Below are 26,618 nucleotides of genomic sequence, written 5' to 3'. Positions count from 1 at the left end.
AATTTTTGCATTGTTTACAATTGCGCCATTAACTTTTTTAATAAGCTAGCAAACATTTTTGTTTGGTTTCATAAACAGGAGCTTTGAAGCTAAGCTCACAATTATCAATGCCGTATAAATTTTGATTAGTTTTTTATTTCTTGAATGATAGTTTTACTATTTTCCAAAGCCATTAAGAAAAGCGTATCTTTGCTACTGAACCCTCTGAATTAAATTAGCCCGCCTGTCGTTCGAGAGCTATGTGTTCGACGTTGGTCGGTTTTATTTTTTGAGCTGCAAAGCTGTAAGCCGAGCGGAGCTATTTTGCGTGATTTGATCATATTTGCGCAATTAAATGAAACTGAAGCAGACATTGGATCGTTTCTTGACACATAGAAAAAAAGGAGGCGTCAGTTTTATTCTTTTTGGTTTTTATTTTTCCACTATTCCTTCAACTTTGAAACTCTATTGCTGGTCGCTGGGGGGGGGGGTCGACGGCGGCACTTGTTGACTAAATTAGGTCGTATTAACTATTTCTTGTTGTTTTTGATCCTAGCCCTGTATCCTCTCGTTTTTTAAAAATAATTAACCGTAATCTATACTTTCCAGTTTCCTTCTTTCAATCCCAATCGGGTTTTGGAGATCAATGGTAGCTCTTTTTACCGCAATCTGCTGGGTATATTCATGGATGTTTAATCTTAACTGTCCTCTTTTTTCCTTTAAGAATTTTTAGAAGATTTGGTAAGAGAAAAATCAACCATAAAGATTTCTGTGCTTCTTTAAATTTTAAATTGTATTTAGACCCCATTTTTAACCGTCATCGATTGATTCTGACTCCATTTGTTTTTTGCATGCGGACGTCCGATTCTTTTGTTTTTTTTTCGGAAACCTGATTAGTACACGCAGTGCGTCTTTTTTTACGTCATTGCTGATTTCTATATGATCTGAAACAAGGTTTATCAATTATATTTGTCCTGCTGGTCTTTTAAGTTGCGATCTGTCGTACTACTTACTTTTGGTTTGACGCATTTAATTGACCATTTGACTATTGGTCCTCAAAAATTGGATAAACAGGTAAAGTCCAGAGGGCGTTAAGTATTATTGCAGGTCGCCTAGAGCCTCACGCTATACTTGTCTCTAAGAAAACTAATCAGCAAAACCTTTTAAGGCGTATTTTCATGGTATGATGGGAGGTTATGGTGGTTTGAAGGGAGGTCCACATGAGTGAGGTGAGTTCTCATGTTTGTGTCTGCGCGCGTGTTGTGTGTGCGTGTGCATAGTTTAATCGTCTAGAAGTCAGGTTTTAAAGTTATAAATGTGAGAACGTTGGCCTCGGAATTTTTGCATTGTTTACAATTGCGCCATTAACTTTTTCTAGCAAAACATTTTTGTTTGGTTTCATAAACAGGAGCTTTGAAGCTTAAGCTCACAATTATCAATGCCGTATAAATTTTGATTAGTTTTTTTATTTCTTGAATGATAGTTTTACTATTTTCCAAAGCCATTAAGAAAAGCGTATCTTTGCTACTGAACCCTCTGAATTAAATTAGCCCGCCTGTCGTTCGAGAGCAATGTGTTCGACGTTGGTCGGTTTTATTTTTTGAGCTGCAAAGCTGTAAGCCGAGCGGAGCTATTTTGCGTGATTTGATCATATTTGCGCATTTAAATGAAACTGCAGCAGACATTGGATCGTTTCTTGACACATCTTTTTGCTTCTTATTTTTCCACTATTCTTTCAACTTTGAAATTCTCTTGCTGGTCACGGGGGGGGGGAGTAGGCGGCGGCACTTGTTGACTATATTAGGTCGTATTAACCTTCAATGCAAAGACGAATTTTTTTGGTCTGTCTTTTTTACTGTTTTTTGAGACTGCATATCTACGAAGCTATTGCGGCTATTTTCTGGCAATCTAGCTATGTTTGTTTTTGATACTAGCCCTGTATCCTCTCATTAAAAAAAATATATAATTAACCGTAATCAATACTTTTCATTTTCTTTCAATCCCAATCGGGTTGTGGAAATCAATGGTAGCTATTTTACCGCAATCTGCTGGGTATATTCATGGATATTTAATCTTAACTGTCCTCTTTTTTCCTTTCATAATTTTTAGAAGATTTGGCAAGAAAAAAATCAACCGTAAAGATTTCTGTGCTTCTTTAAATTTTAAATTGTATTTAGGCCCCATTTTTAACCGTCATCGATTGATTCTGACTCCATGTGTTTTGTGCATGCGGACGTCCGATTCTTTTGTTTTTTTTTCGGAAACCTGATTAGTTCACGCAGTGCCATTAAAATGAAGTGTCTTTTTTACGTCATTGCTGGTTTTTAATTGATCTGAAACAAGGTTTAGCAATTATATTCGTCCTGCTGGTCTTTTAAGTTGCGAGCTATCGTACTACTTGCTTTTGGTTTGACTCATTTAATGAGCATTTGACTATTGGTCCTCAAAAACTGGATAAACAGGTAAAGTCCAGAGGGCGTTAAGTATTATTGCAGTTCGCCTAGAGCCTCACGCTATACTTGTCTCTAAGAAAACTAATCAGCAAAACCTTTAAGGCGTATTTTCATGGTATGAAGGGAGGTTATGGTGGTTTGAAGGGAGGTCCTCATGAGTGAGGTGAGTTCTCATGTTTGTGTCTGCGCGTGTGTTGTGTGTGCGTGTGCATAGTTTAATCGTCTAGAAGTCAGGTTTTAAAGTTATAAATGTGAGAACGTTGGCCTAGGAATTTTTGCATTGTTTACAATTGCGCCATTAACGGTTTTAATAAGCTAGCAAAACATTTTTGTTTGGTTTCCTAAACAGGAGCTTTGAAGCTTAAGCTCACAATTATCAATGCCGTATAAATTTTGATTAGTTTTTTTATTTCTTGAATGATAGTTTTACTATTTTCCAAAGCCATTAGGAAAAGCGTATCTTTGCTACGGCACCCTCTGAAATAAATTAGCCCGCCTGTCGTTCGGGAGCAATGTGTTTGACGTTGGTCGGTTTTATTTTTGAGCTGCAAAGCTGTAAGCCAAGCGGAGCTATTTTCCGTGGTTTGATCATTTTTGCGCAATTTAATGAAACTGCAGCAGACTTTGGATCGTTTCTTGACACATAGAAAAAAAGGAGTAGACAATTTTATTCTTTCTGCTGTTTATTTTTCCACTATTATTTCAACTTTGAAATTCTACTGCTGGTCACGGGGGGGGGGAGAGACGGCGGCACTTATTGACTATATTAGGTCGTATTAACTATTTCTTATTGTTTTTGATACTTGCCCTGTATCCTCTCATTTTTTAAAGTAAGTAACCGTAATCTATACTTTTCATTTTCCTTCTTTCAATCCCAATCGGGTTGTGGAAATCAATGGTAGCTATTTTACCGCTATCTGACGGTTATATTCATGGATGTTTAATCTTAACTGTCCTCTTTTTTCCTTTAAGAATTTTTAGAAGATTTGGTAAGAAAAAAATCAACCATCAAGATTTCTGTGTTTCTTTAATTTTTAAATTGTATTCAGACCCCATTTTTAACCGTCATCGATTGATTCTGACTCCATGTGTTTTGTGCATGCGGACATCCGATTCTTTTGTTTTTTTTCGGAAACCTGATTAGTACACGCAGTGCTATTAAAATGAAGTGTCTTTTTTACGTCATTGCTGGTTTTTAATTGATCTGAAACAAGGTTTAGCAATTATACTCGTCCTGCTGGTCTTTTACGTTGCGATCTATCGTACTACTTACTTTTGTTTTGACGCATTTAACTGACCATTTGATTTTTGGTCCTCAAAAACTGGATAAAAAGGTAAAGTCCAGAGGGCGTGAAGTATTATTGCAGTTCGCCTAGAGCCTCACGCTATACTTGTCTCTAAGAAAACTAATCAGCAAAACCTTTAAGGCGTATTTTTATGGTATGAAGGGAGGTTATGGTGGTTTGAAGGGAGGTCCTCCTGAGTGAGGTGAGTTCTCATGTTTGTGTCTGCGCGTGTGTTGTGTGTGCGTGTGCATAGTTTAATCGTCTAGAAGTCAGGTTTTAAAGTTATAAATGTGAGAACGTTGGCCTAGGAATTTTTGCATTGTTTACAATTGCGCCATTAACGGTTTTAATAAGCTAGCAAAACATTTTTGTTTGGTTTCCTAAACAGGAGCTTTGAAGCTTAAGCTCACAATTATCAATGCCGTATAAATTTTGATTAGTTTTTTTATTTCTTGAATGATAGTTTTACTATTTTCCAAAGCCATTAGGAAAAGCGTATCTTTGCTACGGCACCCTCTGAAATAAATTAGCCCGCCTGTCGTTCGGGAGCAATGTGTTTGACGTTGGTCGGTTTTATTTTTAGAGCTGCAAAGCTGTAAGCCAAGCGGAGCTATTTTCCGTGGTTTGATCATTTTTGCGCAATTTAATGAAACTGCAGCAGACTTTGGATCGTTTCTTGACACATAGAAAAAAAGGAGTAGACAATTTTATTCTTTCTGCTGTTTATTTTTCCACTATTATTTCAACTTTGAAATTCTACTGCTGGTCACGGGGGGGGGGGGGGGGGAGAGACGGCGGCACTTATTGACTATATTAGGTCGTATTAACTATTTCTTATTGTTTTTGATACTAGCCCTGTATCCTCTCATTTTTTAAAGTAAGTAACCGTAATCTATACTTTTCATTTTCCTTCTTTCAATCCCAATCGGGTTGTGGAAATCAATGGTAGCTATTTTACCGCTATCTGACGGTTATATTCATGGATGTTTAATCTTAACTGTCCTCTTTTTTCCTTTAAGAATTTTTAGAAGATTTGGTAAGAAAAAAATCAACCATCAAGATTTCTGCGTTTCTTTAATTTTTAAATTGTATTCAGACCCCATTTTTAACCGTCATCGATTGATTCTGACTCCATGTGTTTTGTGCATGCGGACATCCGATTCTTTTGTTTTTTTTTCGGAAACCTGATTAGTACACGCAGTGCTATTAAAATGAAGTGTCTTTTTTACGTCATTGCTGGTTTTTAATTGATCTGAAACAAGGTTTAGCAATTATACTCGTCCTGCTGGTCTTTTACGTTGCGATCTATCGTACTACTTACTTTTGTTTTGACGCATTTAACTGACCATTTGATTTTTGGTCCTCAAAAACTGGATAAAAAGGTAAAGTCCAGAGGGCGTGAAGTATTATTGCAGTTCGCCTAGAGCCTCACGCTATACTTGTCTCTAAGAAAACTATTCATCAAAACCTTTAAGGCGTATTTTTATGGTATGAAGGGAGGTTATGGTGGTTTGAAGGGAGGTCCTCCTGAGTGAGGTGAGTTCTCATGTTTGTGTCTGCGCGTTTGTTGTGTGTGTGTGTGTGCATAGTTTAATCGTCTAGAAGTCAGGTTTTAAAGTTATAAATGTGAGAACGTTGGCCTCGGAGTTTTTGCATTGTTTACAATTGCGCCATTAACGTTTTTAATAAGCTAGCAAAACATTTTTGTTTGGTTTCCTAAACAGGAGCTTTGAAGCTTAAGCTCACAATTATCAATGCCGTATACATTTTGATTAATTTTTTTATTTCTTGAATGATAGTTTTACTATTTTCCAAAGCCATTAGGAAAAGCGTATCTTTGCTACTGCACCCTCTGAATTAAATTAGCCCGCCTGTCGTTCGAGAGCAATGTGTTTGACGTTGGTCGGTTTTATTTTTAGAGCTGCAAAGCTGTAAGCCAAGCGGAGCTATTTTGCGTGGTTTGATCATATTTGCGCAATTTAATGAAACTGCAGCAGACGTTGGATCGTTTCTTGACACATAGAAAAAAAGGAGTAGACAATTTTATTCTTTCTGCTGTTTATTTTTCCACTATTATTTTAACTTTGAAATTCTACTGCTGGTCACGGGGGGGGGGGAGAGACGGCAGCACTGGTTGACTATATTAGGTCGTATTAACTATTTCTTATTGTTTTTGATACTAGCACTGTATCCTCTCATTTTTTTAAAGTAAGTAACCGTAATCTATACTTTTCATTTTCCTTTCAATCCCAATCGGGTTGTGGAAATTAATGGTAGCTATTTTACCGCTATCTGACGGTTATATTCATGGATGTTTAATCTTAACTGTCCTCTTTTTTCCTTTAAGAATTTTTAGAAGATTTGGTAAGAAAAAATCAACCATCAAGATTTCTGTGTTTCTTTAAATTTTAAATTGTATTTAGACCCCATTTTTAACCGTCATCGATTGATTCTGACTCCATGGGTTTTGCGCATGCGGACGTCCGATTCTTTTGTTTTTTTTCGGAAACCTGATTAGTACACGCAGTGCGATTAAATTGAAGTGACTTTTTTACGTCATTGTTGGTTTTTAATTGATCTGAAACAATGTTTAGCAATTATATTCGTCCTGCTGGTCTTTTAAGTTGCGATTTATCGTACTTCTTACTTTTGGTTTGACGCATTTAACTGACCATTTGATTTTTGGTCCTCAAAAACTGGATAAACAGGTAAAGTCCAGAGGGCATTGAGTATTATTGCAGTTCGCCTAGAGCCTCACCCTATACTTGTCTCTAAGTAAACTATTCAGCAAAACCTTTAAGGCGTAATTTCATGGTGTGAAGGGAGGTTATGGTAGTTTGAAGGGAGATTCTCATGAGTGAGGTGAGTTCTCATGTTTTTGTCTGCGCGTTTGCATGTCTGTGCATAGTTTACTCGTCTAGAAGTCAGGTCTTAAAGTTTTAAATGTGCGAACGGTCGGCTCTGAATTTGCGCATTGTTTACAATTGCGCCATTAACGTATTGAATAAGCTAGCAAAACATTTTTGTTTGGATTCCTAAACTATAGCTTTGAGGCTTAAGCTCACAAAAAATATCAACGCCACATAAATTTTGAACAGTTTTTTCGCATTTTTTACAATTGTTTCATTACGGTTTTGAATAAGTACACGCAGTGCGATTAAATTGAAATATCTTTTTTGTCATTGCTGTTTTTAATTGATCTGAAACAAGGTTTAGCAATTATATTCGTCATGCTGGTCTTTTAAGTTGCGAGCGCAGCTATTTTGCGTGATTTGATTATATTTGCCCAATTTAATGAAACTGCAGCAGACATTGGATCGTTTGTTGTCACCTAGAAAAAGGAGTAGTCATTTTTATTCTTTCTGCTTTTTATTTTTCCACTATTCTTTCAACTTTGGAATTCTACTGCTGGTGAGGGATTTGACGGCGGCACTTGTTGGCTATATTAGGTCGTATCTACTATTTCTTATTAATAGCCGCACAGCGATAGCTGGGACTATTATTGGCCTTCTCTTGATTTTTTTATTTCGTCGTCGCAATTTTTGTTACGACCATATGACGTCTTGACCACTTCAAATATGCTTTTCGTTCATTCGTTCATGCAATCTGTGACGTTATTTTTCGTTCGTAGTGGAGCGAGTTTTTTGTTCATTCGCGTGATTAAGTTTTTGGTCACACTTGACTTGCCTCACTGTCAAAAAGACTTCCTGACTTTTAAATGGACTTTTTTTCATTTAATTCGAAGAGATAAGGTCAAGTGGGTGTGTATCACACTAAGTTAAGTTTATATGAGAGCAGCTAATAGAAGCAGCAATAACTTGTGCAGATTTTTAATCAAAATATAACATATCAGCCTTCAATGAAAAGACGAATTTTTTTGGTCTGTCTTTTTTACTGTTTTTTGAGAATGCATATCTACGAAGCTATTGCGGCTATTTTCTGGCAATCTAGCTATGTTTGTTTTTGATACTAGCACTGTATCCTCTCATTAAAAAAATATATAATTAACCGTAATCAATACTTTTCATTTTCTTTCAATCCCAATCGGGTTGTGGAAATCAATGGTAGCTATTTTACCGCAATCTGCCGGGTATATTAATGGATGTTTAATCTTAACTGTCCTCTTTTTTCCTTCAAGAATTTTTAGAAAAATTGGTAAGAAAAAAATCAACAATAAAGATTTCTGTGTTTCTTTAAATTTTAAATTGTATTTAGACCCCATTTTTAACCGTCATCGATTGATTCTGACTCCATGGGTTTTGCGCATGCGGACGTCCGATTCTTTTGTTTTTTTTCGGAAACCTGATTAGTACACGCAATGCCATTAAAATGAAGTGTCTTTTTTACGTCATTGCTGGTTTTTAATTGATCTGAAACAAGGTTTAGCAATTATATTCGTCCTGCTGGTCTTTTAAGTTGCGATTTGTCGTACTACTTACTTTTGGTTTGACGCATTTATCTGACCATTTGATTTTTGGTCCTCAGAAACTGGATAAACAGGTAAAGTCCAGAGGGCATTGAGTATTATTGCAGTTCGCCTAGAGCCTCACCCTATACTTGTCTCTAAGTAAACTATTCAGCTAAACCTTTAAGGCGTTTTTTCATGGTATGAAGGGAGGTTATGGTAGTTTGAAGGGAGATTCTCATGAGTGAGGTGAGTTCTCATGTTTGTGTCTGCGCGTTTGCATGTCTGTGCATAGTTTACTCGTCTAGAAGTCAGGTCTTAAAAGTTTTAAATGTGAGAACGGTCGACTCGGAATTTTCGCATTGTTTACAATTGCGCCATTAACGTATTGAATAAGCTAGCAAAACATTTTTGTTTGGATTCCTAAGCTGTAGCTTTGAGGCTTAAGCTCACAAAAAATATCAACGCCACATAAATTTTGAACAGATTTTTCGCATTGTTTACAATTGTTTCATTACGGTTTTGAATAAGTACACGCAGTGCGATTAAATTGAAATATCTTTTTTTGTCATTGCTGTTTTTAATTGATCTGAAACAAGGTTTAGCAATTATATTCGTCATGCTGGTCTTTTAAGTTGCGAGCGCATCTATTTTGCGTGATTTGATAATATTTGCCCAATTTTATGAAACTGCAGCAGACATTGGATCGTTTGTTGTCACCTAGAAAAAAGGAGTAGTCAATTTTATTCTTTCTGCTTTTTATTTTTCCACTATTCTTTCAACTTTGGAATTCTACTGCTGGTGAGGGGTTCGACGGCGGCACTTGTTGGCTATATTAGGTCGTATCAACTATTTCTTATTAATAGCCGCACAGCGATAGCTGGGACTATTATTGGCCTTCTCTTGATTTTTTTATTTCGTCATCGCAATTTTTGTTACGACCATATGACGTCTTGACCACTTCAAATATGCTTTTTGTTCATTCGTTCATGCAATCTGTGACGTTATTTTTCGTTCTTAGTGGAGCGAGTTTTTTGTTCATTCGCGTGATTAAGTTTTTGGTCACACTTGACTTGCCTCACTGTCAAAAATGACTTCCTGACTTTTAAATGGACTTTTTTTCATTTAATTCGAAGAGATAAGGTCAAATGGGTGTGTATCACACTAAGTTAAGGTTATATGAGAGCAGCTAATAGAAGCGGCAATAACTTGTGCAGATTTTCAATCAAAATATAACATATCAGCCTTCAATGAAAAGACGAATTTTTTTGGTCTGTCTTTTTTACTGTTTTTTGAGACTGCATATCTACAAAGCTATTGCGGCTATTTTCTGACAATCTAGCTATGTTTGTTTTTGATACTAGCCCTGTATCCTCTCATTTAAAAAACATATAATTAACCGTAATCAATACTTTTCATTTTCTTTCAATCCCAATCGGGTTGTGGAAATCAATGGTAGCTATTTTACCGCAATCTGCCGGGTATATTAATGGATGTTTAATCTTAACTGTCCTCTTTTTTCCTTTAAGAATTTTTAGAAAAATTGGTAAGAAAAAAATCAATAAAGATTTCTGTTTCTTTAAATTTTAAATTGTATTTAGACCCCATTTTTAACCGTCATCGATTGATTCTGACTCCATGGGTTTTGTGCATGCGGACGTCCGATTCTTTTGTTTTTTTCAGAAACCTGATAAGTACACGCAGTGCGATTAAAAAGAAGTGTCTTTTTTACGTCATTGCTGGTTTTTAATTGATCTGAAACAAGGTTTAGCAATTATATTCGTCCTGCTGGTCTTTTAAGTTGCGATTTATCGTACTACTTACTTTTGGTTTGACGCATTTAACTGACCATTTGATTTTTGGTCCTCAAAAACTGGATAAACAGGTAAAGTCCAGAGGGCATTGAGTATTATTGCAGTTCGCCTAGAGCCTCACCCTATACTTGTCTCTAAGTAAACTATTCATCAAAACCTTTAAGGCGTATTTTCATTGTATGAAGGGAGGTTATGGTAGTTTGAAGGGAGATTCTCATGAGTGAGGTGAGTTCTCATGTTTGTGTCTGCGCGTTTGCATGTCTGTGTATAGTTTACGCGTCTAGAAGTCAGGTCTTAAAAGTTTTAAATGTGAGAACGGTCGACTCGGAATTTTCGCATTGTTTACAATTGCGCCATTAACGTATTGAATAAGCTAGCAAAACATTTTTGTTTGGATTCCTAAACTGTAGCTTTGAGGCTGAAGCTCACAAAAAATATAACGCCACATAAATTTTGAACAGTTTTTTCGCATTGTTTACAATTGTTTCATTACGGTTTTGAATAAGTACACGCAGTGCGATTAAATTGAAATATCTTTTTTTGTCATTGCTGTTTTTAATTGATCTGAAACAAGGTTTAGCAATTATATTCGTCATGCTGGTCTTTTAAGTTGCGAGCGCATCTATTTTGCGTGATTTGATTATATTTGCCCAATTTAATGAAACTGCAGCAGACATTGGATCGTTTGTTGTCACCTAGAAAAAAGGAGTAGTCAATTTTATTCTTTCTGCTTTTTATTTTTCCACTATTCTTTCAACTTTGGAATTCTACTGCTGGTGAGGGGTTCGACGGCGGCACTTGTTGGCTATATTAGGTCGTATCAACTATTTCTTATTAATAGCCGCACAGCGATATCTGGGACTATTATTGGCATTCTCTTGAGTTTATTTCGTCTTCGCAATTTTTGTTACGACCATATGACGTCACGACCACTTCAAATATGCTTTTTGTTCATTCGTTCATGCAATCTGTGACGTCATTTTTCGTTCTTAGTGGAGCGAGTTTTTTGTTCATTCGCGTGATTAAGTTTTTGGTCACACTTGACTTGCCTCACTGTCAAAAATGACTTCCTGACTTTTAATTGGACTTTTTTCATTTAATTCGAAGAGATAAGGTCAAATGGGTGTGTATCACACTAAGTTAAGGTTATTTGAGAGCAGCTAATAGAAGCAGCAATAACTTGTGCAGATTTTCAATCAAAATATAACATATCAGCCTTCAATGAAAAGACGATTTTTTTTGGTCTGTCTTTTTTACTGTTTTTTGAGACTGCATATCTACGAAGCTATTGCGGCTATTTTCTGGCAATCTTGCTATGTTTGTTTTTGATACTGGCCCTGTATCCTCTCATTTAAAAAAATATATAATTAACCGTAATCAATACTTTTCATTTTCTTTCAATCCCAATCGGTTTGTGGAAATCAATGGTAGCTATTTTACCGCAATCTGCCGGTTATATTAATGGATGTTTAATCTTAACTGTCTTCTTTTTTCCTTTAAGAATTTTTAGAAAAATTGGTAAGAAAAAAATCAACAATAAAGACTTCTGTGCTTCTTTAAATTTTAAATTGTATTATTGCAGTTCGCCTAGAGCCTCACCCTATACTTATCTCTAAGTAAACTATTCATCAAAACCTTTAAGGCGTATTTTCATTGTATGAAGGGAGGTTATGGTAGTTTGAAGGGAGATTCTCATGAGTGAGGTGAGTTCTCATGTTTGTGTCTGCGCGTTTGCATGTCTGTGCATAGTTTACTCGTCTAGAAGTCAGGTCTTAAAAGTTTTAAATGTGAGAACGGTCGACTCGGAATTTTCGCATTGTGTACAATTGCGCCAGTAACGTATTGAATAAGCTAGGAAAACATTTTTGTTTGGATTCCTAAACTAGCTTTGAGGCTGAAGCTCACAAAAAATATCAACGCCACATAAATTTTGAACAGTTTTTTCGCATTGTTTACAATTGTTTCATTACGGTTTTGAATAAGTACACGCAGTGCGATTAAATTGAAATATCTTTTTTTGTCATTGCTGTTTTTAATTGATCTGAAACAAGGTTTAGCAATTATATTCGTCATGCTGGTCTTTTAAGTTGCGAGCGCATCTATTTTGCGTGATTTGATTATATTTGCCCAATTTAATGAAACTGCAGCAGACATTGGATCGTTTGTTGTCACCTAGAAAAAAGGAGTAGTCAATTTTATTCTTTCTGCTTTTTATTTTTCCACTATTCTTTCAACTTTGGAATTCTACTGCTGGTGAGGGGTTCGACGGCGGCACTTGTTGGCTATATTAGGTCGTATCAACTATTTCTTATTAATAGCCGCACAGCGATATCTGGGACTATTATTGGCATTCTCTTGAGTTTATTTCGTCTTCGCAATTTTTGTTACGACCATATGACGTCACGACCACTTCAAATATGCTTTTTGTTCATTCGTTCATGCAATCTGTGACGTCATTTTTCGTTCTTAGTGGAGCGAGTTTTTTGTTCATTCGCGTGATTAAGTTTTTGGTCACACTTGACTTGCCTCACTGTCAAAAATGACTTCCTCAATTTGAAATTGACTTTTATTTACTTTACTTCAAAGAGATAAGGTCAAATGGGTGTGTGTCACTCTTAATGAAAGTTATTTGAGATCAGCTAATAGAGGCAGCAATAACTTATACAGATTTTTAATCAAAATAACATATCAGCCTTCAATGAAAAGACGAATTTTTTTGGTCTGTCTCTTTTACTGTTTTTTGAGACTGCATATCTACGAAGCTATTGCGGCTATTTTCTGGCAATCTTGCTATGTTTGTTTTTGATACTGGCCCTGTATCCTCTCATTTCAAAAAATATATAATTAACCGTAATCAATACTTTTCATTTTCTTTCTTTCAATCCCAATCGGTTTGTGGAAATTAATGGTAGCTATTTTACCGCAATCTGCCGGTTATATTGATGGATGTTTAATCTTAACTGTCCTCTTTTTTCCTTTAAGAATTTTTAGAAAAATTGGTAAGAAAAAAATCAACAATAAGACTTCTGTGCTTCTTTAAATTTTAAATTGTATTTAGACCCCATTTTTAACCGTCATCCATTGATTCTGACTCCAAGTGTTTTGTGCAAGCGGACGTCCGATTCTTTTGTTTTTTTCGGAAACCTGATAAGTACACGCAGTGCGATTAAATTGAAATGTCTTTATGTCATTGCTGGTTTTTAGTTGATCTGAAACAAGGTTTAGAAATTATATTCGTCCTGCCTGTCTTTTAAGTTGCGAATTATCGTACTACTTACTTTTGGTTTGACGCATTTAATGCCATTAGGAAAAGCGTACGGTTTTGAATAAGCTAGCAGAACTTTTTTTCCGTTTGGTTTTCCTGAACTTGCGCTTTGAAGATTACACTCCCAAATATCAACGCCACATAAGTTTTGAACAGTTTTTTTTGCTTGAATGATAGTTTTACTATTTTCCAAAGCCATTAGGAAAAGCGTATCTTTGCTACTGCACCCTCTGAATTAAATTAGCCCGCCTGTCGTTCGAGAGCAATGTGTTCGACGTTGGTCGGTTTTATTTTTAAAGCTGAAAAGCTGTAAGCTGAGTGGAGCTATTTCGCGTGATTTGATCAAATTTGACCAATTTAAAGAAACTGCAGCAGACATTGGATCGTTTGTTACCTAGAAAAAAGGAGTCGTCATTTTTAATCTTTCTGCTTTTTATTTTTCCACTATTCTTTCAACTTTGAAGTTCTACTGCTGATCACTGGGGGGTCGACGGCGGCACTTGTTGGCTATATTAGGTCGTATCAACTATTTCTTATTAATAGCCGCACAGCGATAGCTGGGACTATTATTGTCCTTCTCTTGATTTTTTTATTTCGTCGTCGCAATTTTTGTTACAACCATATGACGTCACAACCACTTCAAATATGCTTTTTGTTCATTCGTTCATGCAATTTCAACTGAACTGCGTGTGTGACGTCATTTTTTGTTCTTAGTGGAGCGAGTTTTTTGTTCATTCGCGTGATTTTTGGTCACACTTGACTTGCCTCACTGTCAAAAATGATTTCCTGACTTTTAAATACTTTTTTCATTTAATTCGAAGAGATAAGGTCAAATGGGTGTGTATCACTCTAAATTAAGGTTATATGAGAGCAGCTAATAGAAGCAGCAATAAGTTATGCAGATTTTTAATCAAAATATAACATAGCGGCCTTCAATGAAAAGACGAATTTTTTTGGTCTGTCTTTACTGTTTTTTGAGACTGCATATGTACGAAGCTATTGCGGCTATTTTCTGGCAATCTAGCTATGTTTGTTTTTGATACTAGCCCTGTATCCTCTCATTTAAAAAAATATATAATTAACCGTAATCAATGCTTTTCATTTTCTTTCTTTCAATCCCAATCGGGTTGTGGAAATCAATGGTAGCTATTTTTCCGCAATCTGCCGGGTATATTAATGGATGTTTAATCTTAACTGTCTTCTTTTTTCCTTTCAGAAGAATTTTTAGAAGATTTGGCAAGAAGAAAAATCAACCATAAGAATTTCTGTGCTTCTTCAACTTTTTAATCGTTTTTAGACCCCATTTTTAACCGTCATAGATTGATTCTGACTCCATGTGTTTTGTGCAAGCGGACGTCCGATTCTTTTGTTTTTTTTCGGAAACCTGATTAGTACACGCAGTGAGATTAAATTGAAATGTCTTTATGTCATTGCTGGTTTTTAGTTGATCTGAAACAAGGTTTAGCAATTATATTCGTCCTGCCTGTCTTTTAAGTTGTGAATTATCGTACTACTTACTTTTGGTTTGACGCATTTAACTGACCACTTGACTTTTGGTCCTCAAAAACTTGATAAACAGGTAAAGTCAGGAGGGCATTAAGTAGCATTGGATTTCGCCTAGAGCCGCACACTATACTTGTCTCTAGTCGGGTCCTAAAGTTATAAATGTGAGAACGTTTGCCTCGGAATTTTTGCATTGTTTACAATTGCGCCATTAACGTATTGAATAAGCTAGCAAAGCACTTTTGTTTGGTTTCTTAAACTGGAGCTTTGAAGCTTAAGCTCACAGATATCAACGGCATATAAATTTTGATTGGTTTTTTTATTGCTTGAATGGTAGTTTTACTTTTTTCCAAATCCATTAGGAAAGGCGTGCGGTTTTGAATAAGCTAGCAGAACTTTTTTTTCGTTTGGTTTTCCTGAACTGGTGCTTTGAAGATTACACTCCCAAATATCAACGCCACATAAATTCTGAACAGTTTTTTTTGCTGGGAATGATAGTTTACTAGTTCTCAAAGCCATTAAGAAAAGCGTATCTTTGCTACTGCACTCTGAATTGAATTAGCCCGCCTGTCATTCGAGAGCAATGTGTTCGACGTTGGTCTGTTTTGTTTTTTTTTAGCTGTAAGCTGAGCGGAGCTATATTGCGCTGCTCTTGGTTTTTTGGTTTTGTCGTTTGACGCTCTTTTTTCGTTTTACATTGCACACAGCAGAGCTGAAAAAGTCAATTTTTGTGTTTCAAAATGAGTTCTTCCTCTCACTAACGGCATTGGCGCGCGTGTGTTATCTCTCACTCTCTCTAGCGAAAGTTTTGTGCGTGATAAGATGTTGATCATATGTGACTTACCTCACCCAATAAAATGACTTCTGCACTTTAAAATTTAAGTTTATTTGAATTAGTTTAAGGTCAAAGGAACTCATATGTGTAATAAAGTTCCCTAATAAAAAGGCTTCTGCGCAATGATTTTAAACAAGCTTTTTTAATTTATTGCTGAATTTTTTTGCATAGCTTTTTGAGCGTCGTCGATAACTTTTTCAACTTATATCGGTATCTGTTTGTATCTCTCTCATACGGCACGCAAGTCTATTCTTTCGCAGCTATTCCGGCAATCTGCCGGCTATGTTTTTTTCTTTTTTACTTGACGTCAAATTGCTTTTTTCTAGTTTTATGCAATTTTATTAGAAGGTAGTCATGTCAATGTTGAGTTTTTCTGTGAAGCGTGCGAAAAACCGGAAGGTCAGGGACTCAATAAAATATTGGATAGTTGTTTTTGAACAATTTTAAAGGGCGAAGAAACGAGAGAGAGAGGAGAGAGAGAGATAGTGTAGTTTTTGCTCCAAACCTCTTTTGAAAGCGAAGTGTGAAATATAGCCGGAAAAAGCTTCTTTCCGGCAAAGTTGAATTCAGGTCGTTCTCGGAATTCTTCCAGTTATGTTTTTCGGTAAGTGATTGAGCAAAAACCGAAGTGAATGTTAATAGCCACAGTCAGCCTCTCAATGACTCATGTTTTGGATTGCATTGTTGCGGTGTCCTTTTTTTAAGAAAAATTCGGGTGCTTTTTTTACTTTTGGAAGTCAAATAAAAGTCAAATTAGAGTGCTGATTTTTAATGACGCTGGAGTAGTAAAATAAGCGAAAGGAGTGACTTTTTGACACTACCAGAAAAGAAGTACAATTGCTTTCGAGTGACTTTTTGATACGGCCTTCATTTTTTACGCTGTTTAATGTCAAACATTGGCCAATTGGGTCAACGGCGGATGTTTTCCGGCTTTTTTCCGGAGGATTTTGATATTTTTGAAACGTTTTGATAGTTAAGGGGGTTTGATGCTAATTTAAAAGTGTAAAATTGTTTACAATTTTTCTCAATTTCTTAGTTTCTTTCAAAGTTAGGTTTTTATTTTTTGTTATTGCTGGACTGTTTTTGTGTGGGCCGTTTGAAAATTTCAATTACCTGAAAAGAATTGCTTGCAGGTTTACTGTACGTATGTTAAAACGTAATTTATTTTATATCCTAATTTACTGTTTTGTACTTTATCTTTTCTTGTTTTTCTTCCTATAGATTTAAGTTAATTGAGAGCCTTGTTTTTAGCGAAGAATTTGACTCGCTTCCCGGGTTCTTCTGGCTATATTTTCAAGTTTTGTGGATTGAACTTAGAAACATGAAATGAAATGCTTTGAAATTGATTTGTTTAATTGTTGAATAAGATTGTAGAGTAGAACTAAAAGAGCGGTTTTTTGCTCCATATCGCTGTTGGCGAGAAAGTGGTGTAAGGAAATCGTTTTCTTTAAGCTAGCAAAAATTTTTGCTCACATGCGTCCAAGCAGGTTTTTGTTTAGGTTTTTTCTTCGGGTTAAGAGGCTTTATAGGTTACGATAATAATTTCGTGCTTGATACAATTTTTATCAGTTGCAAGTTCTGCACCTATGATACGTGTCTGAACAAAAGTTCGCTTTCTCATTTGTGGTTTTTTCACTGAGATAATTTGAATTCTTTCAGTTATAGTTTTGTTTTTTTATTTTTTTAGTTTATAATGCTTTTCTGAATCATTTCCTAGTTATTAACTTGTCGTTTGTTAGGCGATTGAAAATTCTTTGAACTGTGCTGCGCTGATATAGAAGAAGTCCTTTCAATCGCGTTTTTCGTTTTACACAATTCACAAATTCCATGCGTGACTTTTGACTGATCTCTAATTGTTTCGACGAAATTAATTTTGATTGATTTCCTTCATTGAATTTTGCTATGTAATGAATAAGGGCAAGGTCAAACATGCAAATTCAAAGAAAACGGAAAAAGGCGATAAAGATCGAGGACAAAGACAACGTTGAAAGACTGCATTGATTTATCAAAGTTCCTTTGTGTAATTTGCTATTAGTTTTAGTTGTAGCTTATTTTCCTGATTTTCGAAGATGTTCAAATAAAGTTAAGAAATTGTATGCCGTCGAGGGCAAAATTAAAAGAAACGAGACGATGAAGCCCGGTAATAAGTAATAGTTTATTAGGTTATCAAAGTTTATAGATCAATTCGTAGCTGGCATTAGTATACAACGTCAAAAGTAAGTTAGCACCCCTTGTTCCACGAAGCAAACTTTCAAATATTGTCGAAATATTACTCCATCTTGCAATCAAATTTCTAAAATTTTCTAGAAAAAGTTTCTAAAAACATTGATTCCCTTGGCTAGTGGTCTTGTCTACTTGTGAAATTCAGATTATACGTAACGGTAAATTTCCAATACCCCAATAGAATGTTGAGGATCTCCCTCCAAATTTCGTTGTTAAAAGAGTTGTCTGTTCAACTATAATTGAGTTTGCATTTGCGTTAAACATTAAAGAGAGAAAAGATGTGAATAAAATTTCGGGACAATGTTCTGTTTGTGAGACTTGGATGGAGTGAACTTTACTTTGGGGTATCTGGTAACTTACGCCTTTTTCTTTAGTAGGCGAGACCACTAGCCAAGGAAATCGATGGTATAATTTTTCCAAATTTTAATTGCAATATGATGAAATGTTGCGTCAAAAATTGAATTTTTGCTCCGTAAAACCAGTTGGTGCTAACTTACTTTTGACGTTCAGTATTTTTGCTGAAAAGCCCTCAGTTGCGAATGCTAATAAAAGTGTCGTGGTCGATAACACGGGTCGAACAATTCAATAAGTTGAATTTTAAATTAAATTTTTGAACTGAAAATATACAAAAATTAGCTTGTATTTATAGTAGTTATCTATGCGAAAAAATACAGAGAAAATTTAGATTAACTAAAAATATTTTACATGATTGGCATGTGAATAGATCTTAACTCCGAATCCCGGAGTTGATTTTCTATTTTTATCAACATTTCATGAGAATCATATATGGCTTGGGTACAATCGAGTTCATTAGTTGGAGGTCGGTGGATGTTAGAATCAGGTTTCTATTGGTGGGAGAAATTGCTTCTGACATGATTGATAGGTCAATAAGACAATGATAGCGCCAAAACAAAATTAGAATTGAGTTTAGTTTTGTGGCCATTACTTATCCACACAGCAATAAAGTTCGTCAGGTAAGTTCTTCTTTCGTTCTTTGAAACTTTAATAAAGAAAACTTCTAAGTTTCTTGATGTTTCTTTAAAACCATCACATCCTCCCTCCTTTTTTGAGCAAGTTTGTGGATATAGGTTCTCCAAATCTGCCGGGTTGTATTCTGTTTCTTGTTGATGTTCGTGAAGGCTCTGAGGTTTCGGGTTGTTGGTGCTCTGCAGATGATGTGGCTGCAGAAGCTTCATCTTGAAGTGAAGGTCACATCTGTGCTCTGAAGTTGTTGTTCTGATTGAGATATGGTCTCCTCCACTGCTGGTTCAGTTTTCACATTGTCCTCGTCTAGTCTCACAATTTGGTTGTCGCTCACTAGAATAGTCCGTGCTGAGTTTTTGGGCTGTATGAAATATGTGTTCAAGCCCTTCCTGATGATGAAGGTAGCAGGAACTGTCTTTGTCTTTTCGATGGCCTTGAATAGAATGGGTTCGCACAAGCCGAAATCTGCTATTGCTGGTAGTCTCACTCTGCGTCTCAACAAGAGTGCAACTGGAGTTTTGCTCCTCGTCTTTGAAGTTTTGCGATGTGTCATCAATGCCCTTTGCAGGAATGCTCCAAATGACACATTAAGGTTGGGACTCCACGCTTGAAGTGCCCGCTTCACTGTCTGAACTGATCTTTCAGCTAGTCCATTAGCTCTTGGATGATAGACGGGTAATTCCATTTTCTTAATTCCCAGTGATTCACACCACTGTTTAAGGTCACCACTTACAAACTCAGGACCATTTTCAGATACTCAAGTTTTTGGTATTCCGAATCTTGCAAAGATTTGACTCAGATATATTTTAACTGTTTCTGATGTTCTATTTCCCGCGGGGAAGGCTTCTATCCAACCAGAACCTGCGTCAACAATTACTAAGATATTGCTTTGGTCCTTAACATAACCCCAGTCCATGTGGAACCGTTCCCAAACGTCGGCTTCTGGCCACGTAAAGACTGTTTTTCCCAGGCTAGGCCTGTTCAATTGACAATTCTTACATTTACTAACAAAGTGTTGAACGTCTTGGGTGATGCCAGGTCACCATGCTATCTTTCTGACTGATGCATCAGGTGCATTCTTCCCGGGATGTGTCTCATGCGCTTTTGCCAAAACCAGGTGTCGTAGTTTGGGTGGAATGAAAGGAACAACACCTCTGAAGATGATTCCATTATGTAAAGTAAGTGCATCTTTCTGTTGTTCGAATCCTTTTTCCGCTTCTGAACATTGTTTCCAATTGCCGCTTTTGATTCGTTTCATTATGTCCTGGGAGAGCTTGTTTGTTCCAAGTTCAGTTTTGATTTCCGCTTGGGTCACCAAATCACTCTGGGCGAAGTAGATGTTATTGATTGTGAAGCACAGTCGATCGTTGTCCGATTCGTCTTCGTCAAAATCCATTCTGCTCAAAGCATCTGCATGGGGTATCTGCTCTCCTGGCGTGTACTTCAACTCATAGTCAAAACCCATTAGAGCAATTGCCCATCTTGTGATTCTCGCTAATGCTGTCCTCGGGATCTCCTCGTCTGGTGCAAAGAGATATTTGAGTGGTTTGTGGTCAGTCTGTAGGGTAAATCGTCTTCCAACAAGGAATTGTTTTAGTTTTGTGACCACCAACACAATTGCCAGTGCTTCCTGCTCTATGTTCGAGTAGTTTTGCTCCGCTGGAGTCAATTTTCTCGATACATATATGACTGGATGTCCTTCTTGCGAAAGAACCCCGCCAATGGCTTTTTCAGAGGCGTCAGTAGTAATTGTTGTTTTTTTTGCAGACTAAGTGGATGTACTAGTGGTTTAGCACATTATTCGTTTTTTATGTCTTCAAAGGCATTTTGTTGCATTTTGCCCCATGAGAAATCGCTATTTCTCATGTTATTAAAGGGTAGCATTTTTGTTGCATTATCAGGTATCATTCTTCCGTAAAAATTAGCTAACCCAATAGAGAATTTGCTTCTGACATATGGTTGATAAGTCAATAAGACAATGATAGCGCCAAAACAAAATTAGAATTGAGTTTAGTTTTGTGGCCATTACTTATCGACACAGCAATAAAGTTCGTCAGGTAAGTTCTTCTTTCGTTCTTTGAAATTTTAGTAAAGAAAACTTCTAAGTTTCTTGATGTTTCTTTGAAACCATCACATCCTCCCTCCTTTTTTAAGCAAGTTGGTGGATATAGGTTCTCCAAATCTGCCGGGTTGTATTCTGTTTCTTGTTGATGTTCGTGAAGGCTCTGAGGTTTCGGGTTGTTGGTGCTCTGCAGATGATGTGGCTGCAGAAGCTTCATCTTGAAGTGAAGGTCACATCTGTGCTCTGAAGTTGTTGTTCTGATTGAGATATGGTCTCCTCCACTGCTGGTTCAGTTTTCACATTGTCCTCGTCTAGTCTCACAATTTGGTTGTCGCTCACTAGAATAGTCCGTGCTGAGTTTTTGGGCTGTATGAAATATGTTTTCAAGCCCTTCCTGATGATGAAGGTAGCAGGAACTGTCTTTGTCTTTTCTCACTCTGCGTCTCAACAAGAGTTCAACTGGAGTTTTTCTTCTCGTCTTTGAAGTTTTGCGATGTGTCATCAATGCCCTTTGCAGGAATGCTCCAAATGACACATTAAGGTTGGGACTCCACGCTTGAAGTGCCTGCTTCACTGTCTGAACTGCTCTTTCAGCTTGTCCTTTAGCTCTTGGATGATAGCCGGGTGATTCCATTTTCTTAATTCCCAGTGATTCACACCACTGTTTAAGGTCACCACTTACAAACTCAGGACCATTATCAGATACTAAAGTTTTTGGTATTCCGAATCTTGCAAAGATTTGACTCAGATATATTTTAACTGTTTCTGATGTTCTATTTCCCGCGGGGAAGGCTTCTATCCAACCAGAACCTGCGTCAACAATTACTAAGATATTGCTTTGGTCCTTAACATAACCCCAGTCCATGTGGAACTGTTCCCAAACGTCGGCTTCTGGCCACGTAGAGACTGTTTTTCCCAGGCTAGGCCTGTTCAATTGACAATTCTTACATTTACTAACAAAGTATTGAACGTCTTGGGTGATGCCAGGTCACCATTCTGACTGACGCGTCAGGTGCATTCTTCCCGGGATGTGTCTCATGCACTTTTGCCAAAACCAAGTGTCGTAGTTTGGGTGGAATGAAAGGAACAACACCTCTGAAGATGTTTCCATTATGTAAAGTAAGTGCATCTTTCTGTTGTTCGAATCATTTTTCCGCTTCTGAACATTGTTTCCAATTGCCGCTTTTGATTCGTTTCATTATGTCCTGGGAGAGCCTGTTTGTTCCAAGTTCAGTTTTGATTTTCGCTTGGGTCACCAAATCACTCTGGGCGAAGTAGATGTTATTGATTGCAAAGCACAGTCGATCGTTGTCCGATTCGTCTTCGTCAAAATCCATTCTGCTCAAAGCATCTGCATGGGGTATCTGCTCTCCTGGCGTGTACTTCAACTCATAGTCAAAACCCATTAGAGCAATTGCCCATCTTGTGATTCTCGCTAATGCTGTCCTCGGGATCTCGTCTGGTGCAAAGAGATATTTGAGTGGTTTGTGGTCAGTCTGCAGGGTAAATCGTCTTCCAACAAGGAATTGTTTGTTTTGTGACCACAAACACAATTGCCAGTGCTTCCTGCTCTATGTTCGAGTAGTTTTGCTCCGCTGGAGTCAATTTTCTCGATACATATATTACTGGATGTCTTTCTTGCGAAAGAACCCCGCCAATGGCTTTTTCAGAGGCGTCAGTAATAATTGTTGTTTTTTTTGCAGACTAAGTGGCTGTACTGGTGGGTTAGCACATAATTCATTTTTTATGTCTTCAAAGGCTTTTTGTTGCATTTTGCCCCCATGAGAAATCGCTATTTCTCATGTTATTTAACGGTAGCATTTTGTGGCAATATCAGGAATCATTCTTCCGTTAAAATTAGCTAACCCAATAGACGATTCGAGTTGTTTATTGTTAGTTGGTGCTTTTGCATTTTTTGTTTTTTCAACGTGTTTGGGATTTGGTGCTATTCCCTCCTTTGAAATGGAGTATCCCAAAAAAAACTAACGCTATCGACTGATTTTGAGTTAGATCTTTTCTCATTAATAGTAAAAATTTTCTCACGTAGTCGACTCTTGACTGCAAGCATTCTTTTATCGAACTGCTCCTTGGTAGTTTCATACACCAATACATCGTCTTGAAAGGTCACAACACCTTTCATTCCTTTGAGTGTTGATTCGATGCAATTCTGGAAGATTGAAGAAGAGTTTTTCAATCCCTGAGGTAGTCGGCACATCTTGAACAATCCCTGAGATGTGTTGATTGCGCATATATCTTTTGCTTCTTCGTCAAGTTCAATTTGATAGTAGGCATCTGAGAGGTCAATTTTGCCAAAGTATGAGGCCCCATCTAGATTGTGGAAGATTGTCTCCATGTCTGGTATTGGGTAGTCCTCATCCATGACCTTGGCATTGATGTGCACTTTCAAGTCCACGCAAAGTCTCAGTTCTCCACTCTTCTTTCTCTGCCACACCACTAGAGATGCATTAGTGACTCCTCCTGGCTGTACCGGTTCAAGGATGCCTTGTCTGACCATTTGTTCCAGCTTCTCTGTGACCTTGTCTTGAAGAGGTAGAGGTATTTTTCTGGCTTTGCAGAACGTTGGCTGTGTTCATGGTATCAACTTTACATGAGCTTTGTAACCCTTCACAGCAAGTAGGTGCTCGGCTGTGATGTTGTTCACACCGTGCTTGGGTAGAAGGTCTCTACCAAGTAGTCCAAATTCTTTATCAGACTGCACAACTGCTAGTTGTTTTTGCTTGAGCTTGCTTCGGTTCCACTCAACGTCACAAGTGAGTGATCCCAGAAGCGTTAATTGATTACCATCATAAGCTTCGAGATGTCTTATCTTACCATCCAACTGAGGTTTACTAAGCTCAGTCCATATTTTTGATGATATCACTGTGCTATCTGCACCTGTGTCTACCTGCATTTTTACTTGCAGTTATTTATTGAGATATATTCCCATGTCACAGACATGCTAAAGATTTATTCTTTAGTATAAAACATTCCCATCTCCGATGCTGGAGCTGCTTGCCCTGACAAAACATTTTCTTCTTCGCAAAAGTTATTCTGTTTATTGTACTTATCTGAATTTGGTTGGGGTTTGCTTCTACACATTTTTGAGAATTGTCCCACCTTTTCACAGGTTGCATTTTTTACTTAGCGCTGGACAGGGTGTACTAGAGTGTGGCTTAACTCCACACCTAGTGAACATGTTGTTGGTTTTATTAGCCGCAATTTTTTCATTTGGTTTTCAAAAGGTCTTTTTGAAGTTGAACTTCTTCTTTCACATTAAAGGGCATATTACCTGATGAAGAACTTGCAAAAGCCATTGCTTGACTTCTGAACTGTAAGCTATCGGTCATTTCAGTAACCGACATTGCTGGTTTTGCTTTAATGCCGTCTAGTAGTCGAAGTTTTGCTTCAGGGTCCCTCAAACCTTAGATAAACTTTATTTTACCAACTCCTCTTCGGGGTTGGCCGCTGTTTTCAGTTTTTCGAAGTCACAATAGCGTGCTTCTTCTCTAAGACGTGCTAGGAAGTCGTCGTCTGACTCCCCTACACCATGTATTACGGACAAATTTAGCCCTTTCTGCCGTTACTACTCTCTCTTTAGGAGAAATATAATTTTGAATCGCTAATCTGATGTCTTTATACGGAGTGTCTATCAAATTCCTAGGACTCAATAGGCTCCTAAGTTTAATTATTGCATCTTGCCCGAACATACTAAGGAAGAGATTGGTTACCTGTAGGTCCTGTACAGTACCATCGTTGTTGACCTTGTCCTCTTTCTTCTCTGCGCGACATTTCGCCACAAAAGACATAATCTACGCAGTAGCTGATTCTGCATTCTGTAGATTCAAAATTTGTCTGTCTGTAGCTGGTCTGGACACAATTGTCGTGGTCGATAACACGGGTCAAAGAATTCAATAAGTTGAATTTTAAATTAAATTTTTGAACTGAAAATATACAAAAATTAGCTTGCATTTTTAGTAGTTATCTATGCGAAAAAATTCAGAGAAAATTAGATTAACTAAAAATATTTTACATGATTGGCATGTGAATAGATCTTAACTCCGAATCCCGGAGGTGATTTTCTATTTTCATCAACATTTCATGAGAATCATATATGGCTTGGGTACAATCGAGTTCATTAGTTGGAGGTCGGTGGATGTTAGAATCAGGTTTCTGTTGGTGGGAGAATTTGCTTCTGACATATGATTGATAGGTCAATAAGATAATGATAGCGCCAAAACAAAATTAGAATTGAGTTTAGTTTTGTGGCCATTACTTATCGACACAGCAATAAAGTTCGTCAGGTAAGTTCTTCTTTCGTTCTTTGAAACTTTAATAAAGAAAACTTCTAAGTTTCTTGATGTTTCTTTGAAACCATCACAAAAAGTATAGTTGAGTAATCTAACTCCCCAAATTATAACACTTTTGACACTTAGAAAATAGACTTTCAATATGTATCTTTTCCTGTATCAATCTAGGTTGGCCTCAATTGCTGTTATTTTCAGCTAATCTGCCGCCTATATTTGATTGTTTTTCCAGGCCCGCAAAGAGATGGAATTAGACGCTGCAGAACTTGCCACATATCAGACAGAAATGACTAACAGCATGCAATCTGCCGTCGCGACGTCTGCCTTCATGTCTAGTCTACCTCAACAAACGGCGAACTCTCACGAAGAGGAAGATTTTGACGTCTGATAATAGGGTTTGTCGCAACCCCCAACAGGTCACGAAACCAATAACTGATCGGGATCTGATCAACGAATGCAAGAAATTTCGTCGTGAAGTATTTGGTTATGCCTGAACTCGAATAATCAAGAAACGCAAGCAATTCAGAAAGCTGGAGTTATTTGTAGCACTTCAAGAAGCGCCAATGGTTGGCATTTGAAGAATTTATCATAAATCGGATGTGATTGATAGCCAAGCTCTCAATATAATTCATAGTGGCTACTGTCATAAGTTATCAGTTACTTATAAAAACATATTAGTTAATTTAATTCAGTGCTATGTAAAAGTTTCGTTTATTTTTGTTCAACAATGGGAAAATTTACTCAGAAAGAAAATTGTATTGCATGCTGTTTTACTGAATAATATTATTTCGGTTAAAATGTGTCTATTAAGTTAATGGAAAATCACCTTTTGACATTTGAAGAAATGTGCATGTAACTGAGCAATAAGGCACGCGTTCGCTCGCGTAATCCAATCCCGTCGATTGTAAATTGTGCGCAAATACTTATTAATATAAGCACAAAGTTAATTTTTCATCAACAAGTTTTTATTCGAACTTTGCTTTTATCAAAACTGTAATCAATGTAGTGCCAATTTTAACTCCAGTTCTCAACTGGTGCTTCCAATAATATTTTCCCGGATAATCTCATAAATTGCTCAAGTTATGTCAGTTTTTAAAGAGAACAAAAGTTATCCATCAGACTAGATCAATGTCTCTCGCCAGTACGAAGTAAATTTTTTTAAAGACATCCTCGACAGGCAATACTACTTCTTAATAAATTTATTAATAGCCGGTTTTTTTATTCGTCGTCTCCATCGATGATTCTTGAGACCTGATTTCTTGGAATTGACTTTTTCAATGACTTCAGTGACTTCTACTGCTTTGCAGTTAAAATTTGTGCGTCTGACGTCATTTGTTCTGCTTTTACGTCAATTGCGTGACTTACCTCACTCAAAAAATTGACTTCTAAACCCGCTTAATGAACTTCAAATTTTATGAACATTTACTAGTTAAAGGTCAATAGTGTGCATCTAAGTAGTGCCAAACGTATATACTCTAATTCTTGAGTATTAGTGTCTTGAGTTT

The 26,618-nt window shown here is 36.9% G+C and overlaps 1 protein-coding gene across 2 annotated transcripts in view; it reads left to right on the top strand.

Annotated features, from left to right (window-relative positions):
* The window catches only part of LOC142342273 (protein Dr1-like), a 514,279-nt gene extending 488,398 nt beyond the window's left edge, over window positions 1-25,881 (top strand). For both annotated transcript variants that reach the window (XM_075393554.1, XM_075393553.1), the window contains exon 4: window positions 25,346-25,881. In XM_075393554.1, coding sequence (XP_075249669.1) covers window positions 25,346-25,501 — 156 coding nt within the window. In that variant the 3' untranslated portion in view covers window positions 25,502-25,881. The remainder of the gene's footprint in view (window positions 1-25,345) is intronic.
* Window positions 25,882-26,618: the final 737 nt, after the last annotated feature.

This window comes from Convolutriloba macropyga, chromosome 7 (genome assembly GCF_964194025.1).
Source record: "Convolutriloba macropyga chromosome 7, txConMacr16.3, whole genome shotgun sequence".
Classification (NCBI taxonomy): Eukaryota; Metazoa; Xenacoelomorpha; order Acoela; family Convolutidae; genus Convolutriloba; species Convolutriloba macropyga.
This window is presented reverse-complemented; position numbering and strand designations above follow the sequence as displayed.